The sequence below is a fragment of the Psittacula echo genome, assembly GCF_963264785.1.
Source record: "Psittacula echo genome assembly, chromosome: 5".
Taxonomy (NCBI): domain Eukaryota; kingdom Metazoa; phylum Chordata; class Aves; order Psittaciformes; family Psittacidae; genus Psittacula; species Psittacula echo.
In genome coordinates, this window is record NC_137739.1 from 31147208 (window position 1) to 31166528 (window position 19321).

Here is a 19321-nt window from a genome sequence, read left to right on the forward strand (position 1 = left end):
GCTTTACAGAATATCACATAGTTCCTTTCACATGTGGGTGGTGGACTGTCATTGTCTTCTTAAGGCCAAGGTTTGTTAATGCTGCTAAATTTCTGTTTGGATTTGAAAAAAAAAAAAGAAAGTCATTAATACAGCTACATATGTCTATTTGCAATGGTTGTTGAATATAAAAAGAGGACCTGGAAATATGGACAGACTGTTTCAAATAAATTCTCATTTATTCTCAGTTTTCATGTAGTCTTATGAAAAGATTAGAGGCAGTGAGTCCGGAAGGATGTGGTAGAACCTATGAGCTCATCCTTTGCAGAAGTTTATTTTTCTCAGCCAAGGCCTAATCCTTTACTCTGGAAATCATAGTCGAGCTTTTCAGAGGCTTCTTGTGCTTTTTGAAACTATATTCATACTAGCTCTATTCCTGTCATTCCATTTGAACAGCAGCTGACTGCGTATTTATCTCTACCAACCTGGGCAAAAGCATTCTACTTCTGTTGTCCAGTGTGGTGTTTGATAGTTACTTTAATGACAGCTGTTATCCCATCAAATGCTTGTGTTTAGGACACGACTATTTACTAAGCTGTTTGTCAAGTAACTACATGTTCAGTTATTTCTCTGCTGGTACAAGTCACTCAATCCTATTTAAATTATTATTAGGAAATTAAAGAGTAGCTAGAAAAATATGTATGAACTGTACAAATAACCTGTTTAAAAATAGCTCTTTCTTTGAGGAAGATGGGCAGAAAGACAAAATTCAGCACTATGAATAGATACAAAAGTAATTTCAACATTTATTTTGAGAAATATTGTGCAACAGTAGTCTCATCATGGTTTTTCTGCTTGGCAGGATAATACTGTGTCAGTGGATGACCCTCCCTGTATTACTGAGTTTGCAGCATATCTGGAAATAGACCTTATTTTTACTTAGGCGTTAAACTAAACGTTGCAGTTGGGGAAGACATCCCCAGAGGTTTTAAGCTTAATAATAAGGAACAGCAGTGCTTGACATGTTAATTTTTTTTTGTTTTTTGTTTTTTCAAATTAAGAAGAAAAGATTTGTATATATACGGGAATAACATGACGAAAGCCAGGCCTGTAACTGGATCACTACACATAAAAATTACTTCATCAACAAGAATTAGCTCAAAAAACAGTAATTGTAAAGTTACTTTTAAAAATGATCTGTGGTAGCTGGAAGACTTTCAGTACTCTTCTATTTCTCATTGTCTGTTAGTAAGATGGTTGGTATGTATAAAAGTTTCAAAACACAGTAGCCTTCTTCAGGCTCTCCCAAAGGAAGTTTTGGTTATATTTCACTTCTCTCTCACTTTATTAACAATACATTCCTGTGTTTCTGCTGTAACCTCTTTTTATTTCTCCAAACCTCAATCCTGCTTGCCTTCTCCATTCTACTGGCAGTATGATTACTCAGTGCTGCCATATTCAGTCATATTTTATCATTTTGTGTGTTCAAAAATTTGTTTGGGGAGAAGATCTTACTTAATTACAACAGCATTATTTTATTTATTTTTTTAATGAAGGTATGCTGTTCCATCTCTATTTGGAAGTAGATATTTTACATGTAGGTGGATTTTAAACTTGACTGACTTGCACTTTACAAGTTTGGTTAACTCATTAAAACCCACATTTTTTTAAAAATGGTTCTATTGTTGTGCCAGTAACATTCAGCTTATGTTTTGCTCTCAAAGACTTGAAATCTCCATTTAGGCTGATAGTTCAGCAGGCTCTGTCCTTGGTTCTTACAAGTATTTCCTTTCAAAGCTAATGTCAGGCCCCTGAGCTCATCATCAGCCCGATGAACCTCTCCTTGCAGGGTTGAGCTGCCTGTGCTCAAGGTCAGCATTGATGTAGCACAGCTGTGCAACCTTCATTCTCATTGTTGAGGAAGGAGCTGTAGGAAAAGATGTGAGAATGAGGGGCCTGTTGACCTCTTAGCTTGGATGCCATACTGAAACTCAGGCCGTGGCCTTGGTCCTTGCCTGAGCCATGTTGCAAAGATACTTTTGCCTGGCAGCATACCTGTCTGACCTAGATCCTTACCTGTGGACTGGACATCAAAACACCATTTTGCATTTCTGATAGTCAGTAGCAAGCAGGATGCAGATATTTTGTTTTTTCCAGAAGCTCAACCCAATTGTACAGTCTTATGCTTCTGGATATTGGTTCCAATCTCTGTTCTCAGTGACCCTGGAATTTTACTTTCTTGCTGAGCTAGCATAAATCATCTTGTTGCTCCTTCACAGATAGTCTTTAACTTTCACAGTTGCTGGTTCTTTTAGCTGTTTAGAATGTGTAAGTCAAGTAGAGGAACTGTATTCTGGACTACACAGTGCTGTTTGAGAAAGACCCCAATTGTATTAAAAGAATTCCACTTCCAGTACTGTGACTGGAACTACTTAATTCTTCACTTTCAGAGGACAGTAGAGTTCAGCATACAAAATCTCAATGCTGGCTTGACTATAAGTCAAAGGATGCATGTTGGCTAGTGGCATATGTTGGCTAGTGGCATATGTTGGCTAGTGGCATATTACAGGAATGACACTTGCTTCTAGTTTGTTTTTCTTGTAAAATAGGTGTATGTGGTCTATAGTTAAACTCCAGGATAATTATTCATAAAGAAGCATAAGGTTAGTGACAGATCATAATATGTGTTTAGCTGCTAATTACTCCTGCTTATATTATTACTAATAACTTTAAATAAATTTTACCTTTTTTCTTTTTAAGAATGGTAAACCTAGAAATTTCCTCTACTAGCCCAGTACACAGCTAGCTATGGTGGCTGAAGTTATGAAAGTAAGACTTGGCAGACATGATCGTGAAAGGTTAATCTGCAGTAACCTGTGAAAGTTACTGTGAAAGTCAAAGGTTATCTGCAGTAGTTTGTGCCTAGGGAAAGCAAACCTGTTGTCTTGAATAATTGGGCAGTTGATCCTTCACAGAGGGATTAGATGCCTGAATTCCTTGGCTCTTGCCATGATGGAGGAGCTTATATAGAACTGTAAATAACATAAGTTGGAACAGACCCCTGAAAGTCAAAAGATCCAACCCTGTACTCTAAGTAGGCCTACTTTAGGGACTGATCAGGTTGGTCATCTAAACACGAATTGTGGAACAACTGATACATATTAATGTTTAGGAGTTTGACTATTTCTTCAGGCTGTGGGTAAAAATATGTGAAAAGTTCTTACTTGATGTCCGTAAACGTAATGTCTTGGCACATGGCTTAATCTTTAACAGCCCACTTTGTTATATAGCTTGATCAATTCTTGTTCAGCTCTCCCAAAAGACCTCTGAGTCTACAGTGATTTTTCTTCTTCAGCCTGATGTTTAACTGAACAGAGGTATCCATGGCTACCTATTGAAGTCTCTTTGACTTCACTTTTTATAGTGAGAGTTATTATTTTTTATTTTCTAGATCTGCACTTTTACTTGTTACACCTTAAATACTTCCTAAGGCAGATGGATCTTATATGGAAATGCATTTAAGGTGAAGCTTGTTCAATTTGGGATTGTCTGATATATTCATGATGGAAAAAGGCTGGACTCTTTCACTGTTTATAGATCCTTCAGTCCCATATTTCCATACCCAGGGTATACTAAAATATCCAGAATTTTTGCTTTTGACTAAATTTGTTGACATGTTGAAGAATGTTTTCTGTAATATAATAGTTTCTCATTTTAATTCTGATTTGGGGGAGGTACAGTGTTCAGCCTCTCATGTAGTGTACTTTATGCCAACAGATTACTGTATCAAATTACTGTATAAATGGGAAAAGACATTCCTGATAAATATATATGTGTATTTGTATGGCTGGGAAACATTATGAAAGGGTCACTGCACAGTCAGCATGTGAGCTGGCTTCAACTTGTTGATTAAGAAAATCCTAGTGTCTTCAACATAGAGCAAGATTTTTTTGCATTTTAATACTTCATTATGTTCAGAAATAATGTAAGGGCAGCTAAGCAGTGAGAGATTTAATCTGCACAGCATATGAAGGGACCAAATGCAGCATTTTCAGTATAGTAATACCTAAAAGTGTGAGATGCACAAAGCATGGATGTTGTGCGCTTTCTTCGCATACCTCATGTTTGTGAGACTTCAGTCACATGAACCATGATTTGTTTGTTATCTCTGTCAAGTTGTTTACAAACTTCTTACCCAACTCATTCAATTTGTTTTCTTTCCATGAGATGTCATGTATCTTATAATGGGCATATATATATACATCCTTTGTTGGAATTCATGTATGATTAAATTAAAGGAAGACAGTTTTATTGAAGTATATAGTCAAGAAACTTCTAATCATTCTTTGATCTTGATGAATTATATGCTCTTCAGGCTGTGGAACCTGGCACCACATGTTGCATGAGTGGATGGTGCCGGCTTATGTTGTAGTTTCAGTTTAAATCCCAATGGCCAGTGAGCTGCGATTAGCTCTGTAACCCAGCAAAAGAGAATTTGCCATTCAAGCTTTCCAAGTAGATTTGTGTAGTCTGTCAAAGAACAAATAGATTACCAAGGGATTTCATGTGGCATTTACTGGTAATGGGCCCGTACTGCTGCAACAGGGGAACAAAAAGAAAGTATTCTTTTAGATGCTGTTGGAAATAAAATGAGATCATGGTAGTGAATTTAGTACAGGGACTCTTATGCACTCCCAAGTAGCTGCACTGCGTGGACAGTCTCTGAGGCTTCATTTCCCCAGCAGCATAAACTGCCAGGCAGCTGACCCCATTTGTGAATGTCTGTATCCAGCTGCATAATCCTGACCCATCTCCTGTGCTGAAGTGGTGCTTGGCTCACCCATGCTGGTATTTTATCTCACTAAGTTAACAGAAAATATTTGAAGGGTGGAAGGAGGAAAAGTCACATCTGTTTTCTGTCAACAGTCTCATATTATGGTTTGATGCTGTGGTTAAGTTGGTCTAGTAGTCAAGTGCTGTCATGAAAACAGATCCATCACTCTTCCAGCTTGAACTAGCTCACCTTGGACTCCTTAAGCTTTAATGCAATGTGAAGAAAGCAGCAGCAGCATGTGGGTGGGATAAGACCATCCCTTTCAATGACAGCCATTAGAGCCGTTTACAGTCAGGTAACATCAAACTATTCCTTCAGTACCTGCTGTTCAGTGGTTTTGCATTTGTTTGGCATGTGTGGATACACTAAGAGCTCTGTCATCTACCAGTGTAATGCTGGTGCTCTGATGCCAGCTGTCAGGAGGCAGGATTCTGAAATGTGTTGGCAGTGACCAATATTTCTTGCAGTGTTCACTGTTTTGCAGAGCAACGGAGCACATGAAATAAGATGCTCGCTTACTTTTTACCCAGTCCAAACTTGTATTACTAATGCTTCTGTTAATGAAACAAAATATGTAGTAGTTGATTTTTAAGAAAATTGTAAGTCTCAGGAAGAAAATTTATCTGACATAAGTAAATACTACTGCTAAAGAAAGCTGTGTGTTTAGTAAAGTGCTGTAGTTATTGAGCTGTTTTGTAAAAGGAAGCTTTTCAAGTGAGATGAAAAATACTAGAATTGTATATAACTATTTGCTCTATAACAATTAGATGAATTTTTTAAACTCTTAAGTGAAAATTTCTTTTGACATATTTGCGAAGAGACAAGTTTTCTATTTATACTAGGACTTCAGAAAACATCTCTCAGAAAAGTGGAAAAAAAATCTTGCTTTCCAGTGAAGAGCAAAATGTAAACTCCAGACAGCAAATATCTAATAAAAGACAAAATAAATTTCAAAAAGGCAAAAGAAGCTTACCTCTGCTTGTAGAAAATACTGAAACAGTTCCTATTCAGAACAAATTACTTTTCTTTCTACTTTTGCTGGTATGAATGCAGAAATAACTTTTCTCATTATTCCAAAGCAAACTTGATAGCAGTTAAATCATAAGGCCCTGCAAATCTTTAAATTTCAAAACTTCAGTGTTAATACTTGTGCTGAGAAGAAAGGAAAACAGTTCTATAGGAATTGCCTTCCATATATTGGGGTTTTTTATTTTATAAATAATTTTTAAAGTATTGCTGTTTAGTTGCAGTGTGGGTGAAGGTATTAACTGTCTCAGGATGTCAGGAAAAGCTCAGATAATTTCGCAAAGAAAGAATTTTTAAAGATTGCCAAACATTTTGCAGAGAATCCAAACAAGATCTTTTTAGAAAATAAAGCAACTTCCTAAATTATTCATGGTAATGGTGTTTCACAGTTTCCTTAATTGAATAATTGTGGGTTTATGCTTCATGAATATGAACCAGCGGTGGCTTAAGATAGCTCTGACTGAACATCCTAATCCGTCACCTCTTTGTTCCTGTTGTCTTTGCATTTATTTGATTCCATTAATGTAATGCTTCGGTAGTTATATCCCTTGAGAAAGACTTTGTAATCCTTAGACAGGAAACAGTATGTTTGCAGTTTCTTGTGTATCCTTGACCATTTTTCCTGTGTACAGTTCAAAAATGACAATACTCTTCTCGTTCTTAGATATTTTCTTTCTAAGGATCATAATGGGATTACTCTTGCTCTGCATTGTTTTGTTAAAGGACATTTTTCTGCATTAAATGAATCCAGTCAAACTCTGAGTATCCATTTACGCCATAAGGATTTAATTTGTAGTATTTCTACTAAGAATATTTTACAATCTATTGCACATGAGAGTCTTTCCTATATATTATACTGTTCATTTTCATATTGCAGCTAATCATAATATGGTGGGTTTAATTCTCTATTTTGCCTGTTGGCTTTATTCTTAGCTATGAGTGAAATATTTGCTTTTAAATTTTTATGTAAATAAATAAGCCATGTATTCGTCTGAAATTAGTCATTGTAGTTTGATTCAGATCACCTGAGAATTGCAGTTTTATACATAGCTGCAAAGATGACAAAAAAATTCATCACCAAGGTAGAAAGTCATTAAGTATTTTCATATGCTTCTTGTGTTGATGAAAGGAAAATATACTGAACTCATACTTTTAGAATATACCTGTATTTTCAGTAATTCTGGCTTGCATCTTATGCCTATGAGTAAATAAAGATTAAGCTGTCAAGATCAGGTTCTGTGATATGCTGATATGTTAAGTGTACATCACCATAGCAGATTTTTATGCTACCTAGCTAACATGGCTAAATCCCATAAAAAGGCTCTTGTTAAAGTGTAAAGGTTTTTCAGGCTTTATTCCAAGACAGTTTTTGATACAGTGAATTGTCGAGATTGACAATGAGTGCATAAATATAATAATTTCATTTTGATATGACACTTTCCTGATAGATTACATACTTCACTAATTAGCTTATATGCAGAATAATTTCCAGTAGTCTCTAGAAAGTTATGGTTATAACTTTGCTTTCTATTCATCCTGCCACAGCTTTGAATCTGTGGTCAGAAAAGGTAATACTTCTTTGTTGTAATAGTTCTCCTGATTTCTAATAGAAATTTTAAAATCAAATCATGTTGTTTGAAAAATATTTAATGCTCTTTCTTTTAAAATGTAATGTTGGTGACTGAGCAGAAATCCGCCTTTACTTTCAGACAGTTTGCCATGTAGGCATCAATTTGGAGAGCTGGTAAATTCACATCAAATTTCGATTTTAGATTTGCTATTAGAATAAAGGAAAACAATTTGGGCTAATTTATCCACTATAAATAATTTTTATAGCATGTGTTTCTTTTCCCAGAGTATCTTTTGAGGTATGTGGGAAAGGTTTCACAAAATATTTGATAAAAACAGTAAATTCATTTTTCTTAAACGGGCATTTCTAACAAAGGAAAGTCATCTACAAAAATCTCTAGAAATGTGGGAACATTTCAGTAGCATTCTCCCACCTCTACTTAGGGAAATCGGGCAGAATTTCAATTCATTAGTATGTATCTGTTATCTCAGTCCACTCAAAATCCTTTTACAAAATTCTTTCATTGAGTTTTGGTTAGCATGGGCCTGGGAGGGTTGTACAGAAATTCTGTATCCTCACAGTAGTTTTGTAAATGATTACTGTTTTCTCTAGTTAGGACTTTTTCAGGGCTGGAATACTAGATATTTATGGGATAAACATCCAAATCAAATAGCTTCTTTTTTTAGGTATTTCACTAGATAACTAAATAACTAAGTAGAAATTAAGGTGTGAAAATAAATCCTATTTCAGCTGAACAGACTTACAGAAATGTTAATGCCTGCATGCATATAGAAACAAACAGTAAGAGAACGAAAACTTCTCTTTGAATTTGATAGTTAACAGTTCATATTGAGAAGTATTGCTTGCCACCCTCCCTGTAAGAGGTAAAAATTTAAAATTTAATGCATGATTATCTTTCCCCTTAACAGCTCTGTATTTAATTCTATATGCAAACATACTGACATTGTCTTGGCATTTATTCTTTGCTGGAATTTGGTTTTGATGTGTGTTCAGTAAAAAAAATAATACTAAAAAAAACCCCAAACCCAACATGTAATACAAAGTAACTAAATCTACTTTTAGTACCACATATGAAGCCTGCCTGCATGAGTTGCAGTAAGTTGCTGATGTTCAGTTGGTAATGCAGCTTTTGCTGCTCCTTTAAGTTGGGCTTCAGAGGAATTTAATGAAATTGGTAATAATGACGTGGTACCAACATGTGAGTGAAAGGCATCACTGTATGTCTTCCTAAGTAGATCATATTCTGTGCTTAATCTCTGTTTCTTTGTGCCTGTGTAATTTTGAGTTTGGGTAGCAACCATATGCTTGACTCAGTGTTGACAGAGCACAATTGATAGTGTTAAACTTTGGGGGAGTGATAGTGATAGGAATACTTATCCATCAGCTGAAGAGGTATTTTTATATATATTTACTCATTTCACTCTCTTTGATACACTGTTTAATGATCAGTTGGCTTTTATGGCATTTATACCAGAATCGTTATGGTCCTTCTGTTCCTTACCTCTTCCCACCCTCCCCGAAAGCTGGTTTGTAGAGAAGCCTTCGTTCTGCCCTGCTTCTTACAAAGAACATGCAGCATTCATGGTTCAGATACTGAATTGCTTTCAGTTCCAAAATCAAAAGTTTATCTTCAAAAATATGTTTTGATTTCAGTACTAGGTGACACATACGTATTTTCTACTATGAGCTGAGAAATTAATATGAACATGTTATTCGTGAAGTGCTTGATTCTTTGAGGGGGTTTTAACTGAAGGCTCTGTGCTTCAGAGGCGGCTTGTCTTCCTTTTTAGTCTGACAAAGACCTAATAAGTTAATCTCTTAAGGTATGGGTCTGACTCATTTCTCTGTTACACAGCCAGATAGCAGGATAAACTAACCCTCACAAAACTCTCTGCTTGCGTAGCTAGATTGCTTCCCTTTACTCTCACACTTTATGAGCAAGTTTGGCTATGATTTAATCATATAGCGTGCAGTTTAGTCCTACTGTAACAACAGATTGCATACTTTTCTAAATGTGAATTGATCCTTAACTAAGTAACATAGCAATGTGGGGGATTGGTTTTAACTGTGTGTAGTTGATTGGAGATACTGTGTAATTTTTGGATTGATGAATGGAATTTGGCAAGGAATACATATGTGAGTATTGAGTACAATTGTTGCCTCTTATTTATTAGTTAAGCTTGTATTTTGTTCATTAGCAGTGCTATGCAGCTACGTCTAAAAATAAAAATGAAAAGAGTTTTGTTTTTCTGAACTTTTTTCCCCCAGTTATCTTTAGAGATTGACACTGCCTGGCACAGAACGTGTGCTATGCACTCTCCAGTGGCCTTTCAGAAAGGCTTTTCAGTCTTTGTTGACCCATTTCCTGGATTAGTCTGGCTAAGTTATGGATTATTTTCTCTATTGAGCTTTTTCTTGTGTCCAGTAATTCAAGAACGGCAGATTGGCATAATAATGTATTCTGTAGTTGAGTTTCCAAATCCATGTTTATAACTCTTTACAGAAGTCTGAAGAAGTTAGTGATAATATTTTGATTTCTTGCAATATAGAAGCCAGCTAATAATTTGTCAAGTACACTTTGAGGTTTTTTTTAATCATGCTTGAATAAATACTTAAATTCTGGAACAACAGGAAGCAGGCAGAATGATACATTTGTTGCTGTAGGATGTCAGATAATTTAGTACAAATTACAGATTCTTTAAATACTTAAAAACAGTGAAGGTCAGGAAGCCTCCATTCAAAATTTTCCAGCATATGTATAATATTTTACAGGATGTCTGTCTCTGGACTGCAAAAGAGTAATCTGTAAAAATCAACTTGTTTATTGTTTTTCGTGTTGTCTATTTATGCCCTGACAAATTAGCATCGGATGTAGTGTGGAGCCTCAAGACCAGTATACGGTTCAAGGTTATAGACGATTGTGTCTTGTAGCATAAGGAAACTGGGCTCAGGCTGTTATTCAGAACTGTTTGTTTTCAGTAAATAGCATGCAAGGCTGGAAACAACATCTTGGTGGATTGGTCAAATAGTTTAATCAATAGTTTAAATGGCTTAAAAAAGTAAAAGTTTAACAACAACAGTAAACAGTTTAATGGTTTAAAAAAGTAAAGTGTTACTATTTATAATTTGTTTGATTCAATCATATTGCTGATATTCCTGAAAATATATATATTGCAAAGTATTTGTGGAACAATAATCTTGTATTGAGTTAGTGGTGGTTGTCATGAAAATAAGAAAATTCCAGATTAGATGTCTGTATTGTACACTTGATTTTATTTATCTTGTATTCTTCTGTATTATATACAGACTGTTAAAAAAAAAAAAGAAAAATAATAATAAAAAAAGAGATGAGAACACCTGGTACCAAAGAAACTGCGGGCTGTAATAGTTTTTCAGTCCGTGGAAGTGGTTAGCATGGGTTTCACTGTCCAAGGGTGTTTCCAAACTGAGTAGCTTGTTTTCAAGAAGTTGGTCAATATTGGTGATTAGCTTCTTAACAGAAGAGCACTTTTATTGTGCAAAACAAGCCCCCAAACAAAACTTCTAAAACCTTGGAACCTCTCATTAGGTATGTATTAATTTTCCTTAGGCTGTGAAGCTTTCATTCAGGAAAGAGTATGGGCCAGTGAAGTTCTCACTTTAAACTGGTTTTTGTGAAAGATACCTTGGGGAGAGGAGGGGCAAGGTGAGGTGAGTGGGGTGGTTTGGAATTGTATTCTTATTTTTTGGAAGTTATTTGTGCATTTTTAAATGAGCTCTAAATATGCAGGTTGAGTCAGATACTGTGATACTGTCATTGTCATATATTCATTTGTATTGTAGGTACCTTGCAGAAATGAAAATAATATTGTTTTCAAATGCAAGCACACGAGATTTCTAGTTTCTTTTTCTGTTTCTGCTGAAATGTGTCTAGTTTCGGTGAGGTGACTTTCTGCTTTTTAGGCATTTAGAATGTAGATAATGATAGAATCTAGAAATAACACTTAGATAAGAGATTCAATCCATTGAAAATTCCAGGTTCAGCTTGAAGTTAACATCTGTAAAGTTCTGTTGGTTACTTTAGGTAATTATCTCATGTTTCCCACACAGGTTTCTTTTGGCATTTGGAATTAGCCCAGTTGTGCAGACAGGGCGGGCCAATCTCTGTCCTGCACTTGTCTTGCTGAGGTGTTTCGTTGTGCAGGGATTTTAGCCAGTGATTGCATGGCAGTAATGTGCACAGTGCACTGCTGCTTTTAACTGCTTTTCCCAAGGACCGGCTTAACTTGGACATGTGATGAAGATTGCCAGAGTGGAGAGACAAATGCTGTCTATCCCTTTTGATATGTGAGCAGTTGGCCAGTGAGCTTTCCTTGTGCCTAGCAGCCTGTCTCCTTGCTTTGGTAATGTGTTTCATTTGTCGCTGTTGAAACTCACAGAGAAGGTTGGATATTTCCCGGTGCTCTTACTGTTTTTCTCCTGCTATTCCTTAAAGACCTGCTGATTTATGAGAGAGATGTGTTTAAAATCTCTCCATTTGGTTTCTTCCATAAGTTATGCAAATAAAGCAATGCTTTTGCCTAAGTCAGCAAAGCTGGGGCTACATCAAGTGCATTCATATCACAGGAAATATTTCAAATTAATCTTTCATGGCCAGTTAAAATGTAGCGAAGATCTGAGAGACTAACTAGCAGAATGTAATAAAAACTTTGCAGTAAATATTCTATATGGCATAAAGTTTATACATGCTAAAAATAGTCATCTTCAATATCAAATTATCTTGGTGCTGATAAAGTTACAATGAGAAATGCCTTTGAGAAGTACAAACGGAAGCTTTATCTGCAGCCAATAATATGCAGGAAAACAGAACTAGTTTTCCTAGTGAAAGCCTCGCAAACTGTGTCACCACTGCTTAATAGTTTAAATTTAAAAAAAAAAAAAAAAAAAAGCTTTTGTTTATTTCTTATTTTTGTTTCCCTTCTTTTTATTCCAGTAAGTGTTGGCTTTTGAGTATGGTCCCTTTGTCCTCCAGTAAAACCTTGAGAGGAAGATGGAACTTGTGAACTCTAGGCTTGCTGTAATCAAGTTCAGATGACAATCCTGTTGTTGGGCAGTTTCACATAAAAGGGCAGTTCAGGTTTTTAAGCTCTTGCAGGGACTTCTTCCAAATAGAATCATAGACTCATAGAATCATAGAATAGTTAGGGTTGGAAAGGACCTTAAGATCATCTAGTTCCAGCCCCCCTGCATGGGCAGGGACACCTCACACTAAACCATGTGACCCAAGGCCTCATCCAACCTGGCCTTGAACACCGCCAGGGATGGAGCATTCACAGCTTCCCTGGGCAACCCATTCCAGTGCCTCATCACCCTTACAGCAAAGAACTTCCTCCTTATATCCAATCTAAATTCCCCTGTTTAAGTTTGAACCCGTTACCCCTTGTCCTATCACTACAGTCCCTAATGAAGAGTCCGTCCCCAGCATCCTTGTAGGCCCCCTTCAGATACTGGAAGGCTGCTATGGGAGCAGTTTATAACTTTCTGTTCAGTTGTATACATATCCTCATACGTACACAGAAGAAAGGTTGCTATTTCAAGTTAGCTTCTAACAATTCACTGATGGATGCTGTTTCATTCACATGAGAAAACGAGTTTGATTATTTTTAACACTATCCGTACAGTTTGTTTTACACTAGCAGAATATTAATTATGGCCCTAAAAACAATAGGAAATATTTGAAACAGTAACTCACTTGGCATTACAACAAAGCCGCCTGTGCTTGAGTCCTCTCAAGTCTCTGATGTTGATTTCAGGAGCCTGTCCTTTCAAATCTTGGTGAATGGAGCTTGAAAGCACAAGCCATTATACTATTGACTTGTTCATCCTAAGAATTGCCTTTTTCTCAACAACTCTCTCTGAATCCTTTTCCTGTTGAGCCAAGCTCCACTCCAGCGAAACAAATCTTCATGCAAAATCATAGTAAAAAAAAGATTTGTCAATTCATGTAACAAAAATTACTTAAGTAAAGCAAGGTGTTAATTATCATGTGAATATAGTGGCTCTTCTTTGTCCCACTTCTTACTGGGAGGATTATTGTAAAATAAACAGTAGCTTTATAAAGGTAATCCAGTCTGTCTTACTGATAACACAAGCTGTGTCCTCAGGGAAACATCATGCATTCCAGCATATTTCAGGAAATTTCATAAATTTCAGCATATCTCACATCTCAGACATGTCTGCTTCTCAGGATGGGACTTTGTTTTAAAGGAAATGTATTTTTGGTTTTCCCTGAAAGCACATGGCTTTGTCCCTTAGGTAAATTATATTGTCTCAAACCCCACGCCCCATCATCTGATTCATGAGTGCTACCCTAAATCTTGTGGGGCTTGTTTAAACAGTCAGCTCTTCTTTAACATATTCTTCTAATGACATGTACTTTTACTGCCCTTTTTTAACTTTGTGACTCCTAGAATACTACCCATGGATAAAGTATGAATGTATTCTTAGGAAGTCATTGTCATTTTCTTTTGAGCTTGGCAGTGTGGTTTTTTGGTTTGGGTTTGTTCCCCCCCCTCCTTGAGATACATAAAGGTTTAGAAGTTAAGCCTGGATCAGTGACCGGAATGGAATTTTAGATACAAAGAAGGCTATGCAGAAGATACACATAGTACTGTTTGAAGTCATTATTAAGCATTGCTGGGATTTGTGCTGAGAAGAGGAAATCCTTGAAAGTGGTACTGGAAGGGAGATATGATATATTTGAAATGTAGAACTGTATTCAGGTAGTATTTTAATAACCTGATAAATAGAAAAGAAGCTGAATGAGTTAAATAAAAAGTAGAAAAAACTTGGGGTTTGGCAGTTTATGAATTTATCATATGCTTTTTTGAAAATTTCTCCAGAAAATGTGATGAATGTGATTTTGATTCTTCTTCTGATATATTGTTACATTTCTTTTTCTTTTTTTTTTCTTTTTCTTTTACTTTTGCTTTTTTATTTTCCCTTTTTTTTTTTTTTTTTAATAGGAATCCAAAATGTACTCAGCTTATTCTGTGCTGTGCTTACAGAAAATAAGGTTCTTTTTCACTCAGCAAGTTTTCAGAGGCTCAGTGATGCCTGTAGGGCTCTGGAGTCTTTGATGTTTCCCCTCAAATACAGGTGAGTGCATTTTGATTCTTTGAACTCTTCGACTAATTTTATAACCCATTTTATAACTTAAATTACATTATCCTTAACAGAAGGAGCTATGCTATGTTTGTTCAAATAAGCAAAGGTTTTCATGATCATATATACAAGTCCTAGTCTGTACACATCATTTATAAAAATCTGATTGCATCATCATAGTGGAAATAATTAAAGGAGAAGCATCTTACCTACAAATACAATAGAAACCCTAGTCAAAACATCAGTTGGATGGTGCAACGTAACAGTGGTGATCCATGAGTAAATGCGTGGAAAAGATTTTGGGGAGGTTAAATAATAGTCTGCAATAAGAGGAGGTGTGTGGCAGCAAAACAAGAGACTGGAGTCGTAAATTGTAGCAAGGGAGAGAGGGGCTTCTGACCGTACAGAGGGAAAACATGTTTGATTATGAGGATAACAAATCAGTGGAACAGAGCCTATGGAACTTCCATCACCATAGGTTTTAGGACCTAGCTGGACAAAGCCCAGGATAATGTGATCTGGATTCAGTCTTGCTATGAGCTATAGGTTGAACTAAATGGTCTCGTGAGGCTTTTTACAACCCAAAAGATTCTGTGTTTTAAGGTAACAGCTACATTACCTTGTGTGGCAGTTTTAAGTCACTGACAAATATTCACCAGAGAATGACTTTGAAACAATAAATTGGCTCTAAAAAGCCACATCTGAATCCACCATTATGAAATGGAAAACTGAATGTCAAGCTATTTCGGATTTTTTAGAAGACATTTAATTCTGACTCATCTGTGTCGTGGTTTAAGCCCAGGCCGTAAATCAGAGCCACACAGTCTACTTCCCCCCCCCAACCTTTCTTCCTTCCGCTCCTGGAGGGACGGAGAAGAGAATCAAAAGAATGCAACTCCCATGGGTTGAGATAAGAACAGTTTAATAACTAAGGTATAACACAAATCACTACTGCTACCACCAATAATAATGATAAAGGAAATAACAAGGGAAGAGAATACAACTGCTCACCGACCGGTACCTTGCCCCCACCCCGCCGTGATCCAGCCCTTCCGGGTACCTCAGTTCTACATCCTGGGCATGATGTGCTGTGGTACGGAATACCTCTTTGGCTAGTTTGGGTCAGGTGTCCTGTCCCCGCTTCCTCCCGGCTTCCCCTCCTCCCTGGCAGAGCATGAGACTCACAAAGTCCTTGGTCAGGGTAAACATTCTGACCCACAACTGAAAACATCGGCTCTATCAGTATTATCCCCAGGCCGAAAGTCAAAACACAGCACTGCACCAGCTACTAAGAAGTAGAAAAAATGACTGCTACTGCTAAACCAGGACAATCTGTTTCAAAACATGCGTGTATTTTAATAGCATGTTTTTATTTAAAATATTTCAGAGTTGGGCTTAATTTTTAATACAGAATAAGAAGGGAGAAAAATGGAAAGTGAGTTCTGGAATATGTTTCTTCATGCTAAAATAGTCATGATTGTAAATTTTTAATAACTAAATTAAGCATTAAAATGTCTCAATAAATTTAGATCCAGATTTTCATGTTGCTCTGATGAAAACAGTTACTGTTTTTAGATTGTTAAATCAGGTAAGCAGTATCTGAAATACAGTGTTTTATACATAATGTTCAGTTCTCATTTCAATATCAAAGCAGAAGATTTCATTTAAAGATTTCTTATTAATGATATTTTACAAAAGGCTGAATTGTAGGTGTCTGGCCAAATCCGAGCTATGTTTTTAAAATGAAGTTATTATCCATAACTTTAGTGTCCCTAGTTACGTAATAAGTTGTGGACAAATATAACATCCATATAACATAAATGTTACAAATATAAATGGGCTTCTCTTATTTTGCAAAAATGCATTTGTTTACAATAAATTGTAGAATCTGTAATACAATGATTTCTGGAGTTTATATGACATATGTTCTTTTAACAGCATGTCAATTTATGAAGAAGTATTTAATTAATATTTTCATTTTTTGATTTTAAAATACAGGCATTTATAGTAAATTTAATACATAACAGAAGGAGGTTTTTTTTTCTCAAGAAAAAAAGATGCCCTATGTAAAAGGATAGTCAGAAGCTTTTATTTTATTTTGTTTATTCTTTTCACAGTTATCCCTATATTCCAATTCTTCCTGCACAGCTGTTGGAAGTTCTCAGCTCACCAACACCTTTCATAATTGGTGTACATTCTGTCTTTCGCAATGACATTCATGAGCTTGTAAGTATGTCTACCCAGCAACATGTATAGGCACAGTGTTATTGCTTGTGTTTAGTTGAAGAGATGTTTATATGGACAATTCATATATGTTTAAAATATTATTGTAGAAAGCAAGGCAAGATAGGAGGAGAAAAATGGAAAAGCATCAATCCTTTTTGAAATATAGTGAGACTATAAAATAGAGAGGAAAATGATTTGATTCTAGTGCAGGATGGGAAGGAATGGTTCCATTTACAGCTTTGCCATGTGCTGGGAGAAACTAAACTAGGGCTACAGAGGTGTTTAGAAACCTGTAATTCTACATACAGTTGTCCTCACCATGTCCTCTTGCAAACAAACTTTTCTATATCTCAAATCACTGAACACAGACCTGGAACATCCAGAAACAGAAGTCAGTTTTGGAAGGTTGGCCCAATTTAACTTGCTTTGGTTTCCATTCATTTTTTATGGCTAGATTCAGTAATATGAAGTATTCGGAGTATTTCCTTTATCAAAAACATTCTATACATTGAAGTTACTACTGGTTTGTTTATTTTAACATATGTGCAGAACATGAAATTTGAACTGTTGTGTCTTTAAACTATGCTCACAGTATGTACTGCTGATGTGTTTCTTCCTTACAGTTAGATGTAATCATAGCAGACCTGGATGGAGGCACAATTAAAATTCCTGAATGTATTCATCTTTCTCAGCTGCCAGAGCCACTGCTACATCAGACTCAAATGGCGCTTTCTCTAGTATGTTTTGATACAAACCCCATTTTCCACTCTCTTGCCTATTTTTAAAAAAATGTAAAAATGAATTTAGATTAGTAATTATAATAAGTATTAAATCACTTTCAGACACATTGGAAATGAGATTCAAAACCATGATTCATGACAACATTCCTGATTTTAGAAGAATTTGCTATCTAAAGTTAATCACTAAGTTTTTTCACTATTCAAGAGATAGGTAGTGATTTTTCCTTTCTAATAATGATTTTTTAATAAGAATTCAACATCGGTATTTGAGCAGAACTATTACCAGTTTAGCTGCTTTTCTGTTTTTATAAATTCATTTCAACTATACATCTTCTTGAAGTTTAACAAATGATTGAACACTATTTGTGTGTTACCCCTATATCAGTATTCAAGAATGATTGATACAATGTAAGGGAATCACCAAAAATACAGTTAAGTTTGTCTTTTTACTATCATTGTCATAAGTTAGAAATCACCTTATTCGGAGGCTTCTGAACAAATCTTCTTAAAGAGAAGAATCTTCTGCCTGTTAATCTGTTTCAGATGAATCAGCCCTAAAATCCTCAAATATGACTAGCTTCATTGACTGTAATACAAATTTTTCATAATGAGCTCACTTACAGAAATCTGTAGCTGAGAAATGAATCCCACTTTTATTTCCATACAGTCTTCGTAATTTAAATCAGTCTATTATTTGAGATCCTTACTATCAATGAAATAAGAAAAAAATTAATTTATCCTTTCCTCAGCAAAATGAGGGAAAAAAATTTTGTTTAAAAATTTCTCTAGGTTTTGCATCCTGATTTGGAAACAGCAGATTATGCATTCCCTCCCCCACGAACAGCTTTATCACACTCAAAAATGCTGGTAAGATTTCTGTGTTATGTCTGACTTAAGGAGAAAACTCTTGAAATTTTAGACTAACTTCTTTTTAAGAATTTCTTTTCCATATACATATTCTTTATAGTATTATTGGTAAAGCAAATAAATGCCATTGGACTTTTCATGCTGCCTTCTAATAGCATTCTAATAGGATGGAAATTTTTATAAACATACTTGTATTAATATGGAAGTACCTTATTTTCTTTAAATATTTCTATCTATTGAGTTAAATCTGTTCCTCCTCTGTTTCATAGACCAGTATAGCTGTAGAATTTTACATGAGTAGACAAAGTGGTCTTTCTATTCATTTCTGTAAAGATTAAAATCAACTTCTCTTACAGACACCCCCACAACTGTTCAGAAACATCAGAAATGTCATTCAAGATTTAGATTTTTAGACTGAATTTGAGTAAAGATAGGAGTGGTAGCTGTGTCAGCAAAACATATGTCACTGGTTTTACAATAATGATAATTATTGTACACTGTATGCTTGGACATGTTGGGAAAGGTGTTATATGATTTTTAACCATACAAGGTTAAATTGGTTTAATGAACACCAACCTGAATGGAACTACATGTAATTGCCTATATTTAAAAAAGTCTGTAGAAAGTTTTCTAGTAAAATCTAATTAATTTAGAGTAATAATAGTTATGAATTTGTGATAACAACTTGGTAAAGCTGCTGGTTTTAGCTTGTAGGAGTGTCTAGAATTGAACTTGAGTTGGTAGTCCAGACTAAAATCCTAAAGGTAATTCAACTGAAGAACATACTTTGGTTTTTTTATGTTAGGTGTATTTGAAAATATAAAACTCTTCAGTTGTACAATATATTTGTTGTACTTACTTCTTGCATAGATTTTTTTTTCATTAGAGAAGACAGGGAATGTCATCCACTTAACT

The 19321-nt window shown here is 35.5% G+C and overlaps 1 protein-coding gene across 4 annotated transcripts in view; it reads left to right on the forward strand.

The window, feature by feature from the left end:
- SBF2 (SET binding factor 2) overlaps window positions 1–19321 on the forward strand; it is a gene marked incomplete at both ends in the record, with an annotated part of 266518 nt that overhangs the window by 136316 nt on the left and 110881 nt on the right. For all 4 annotated transcript variants that reach the window (XM_080619951.1, XM_080619950.1, XM_080619952.1 and 1 more), the window contains 4 exons: window positions 14435–14567; window positions 16691–16799; window positions 17423–17536; window positions 18329–18406. In XM_080619951.1, the coding sequence (XP_080476077.1) occupies window positions 14435–14567; window positions 16691–16799; window positions 17423–17536; window positions 18329–18406 (434 nt within the window). The remainder of the gene's footprint in view (window positions 1–14434; window positions 14568–16690; window positions 16800–17422; window positions 17537–18328; window positions 18407–19321) is intronic.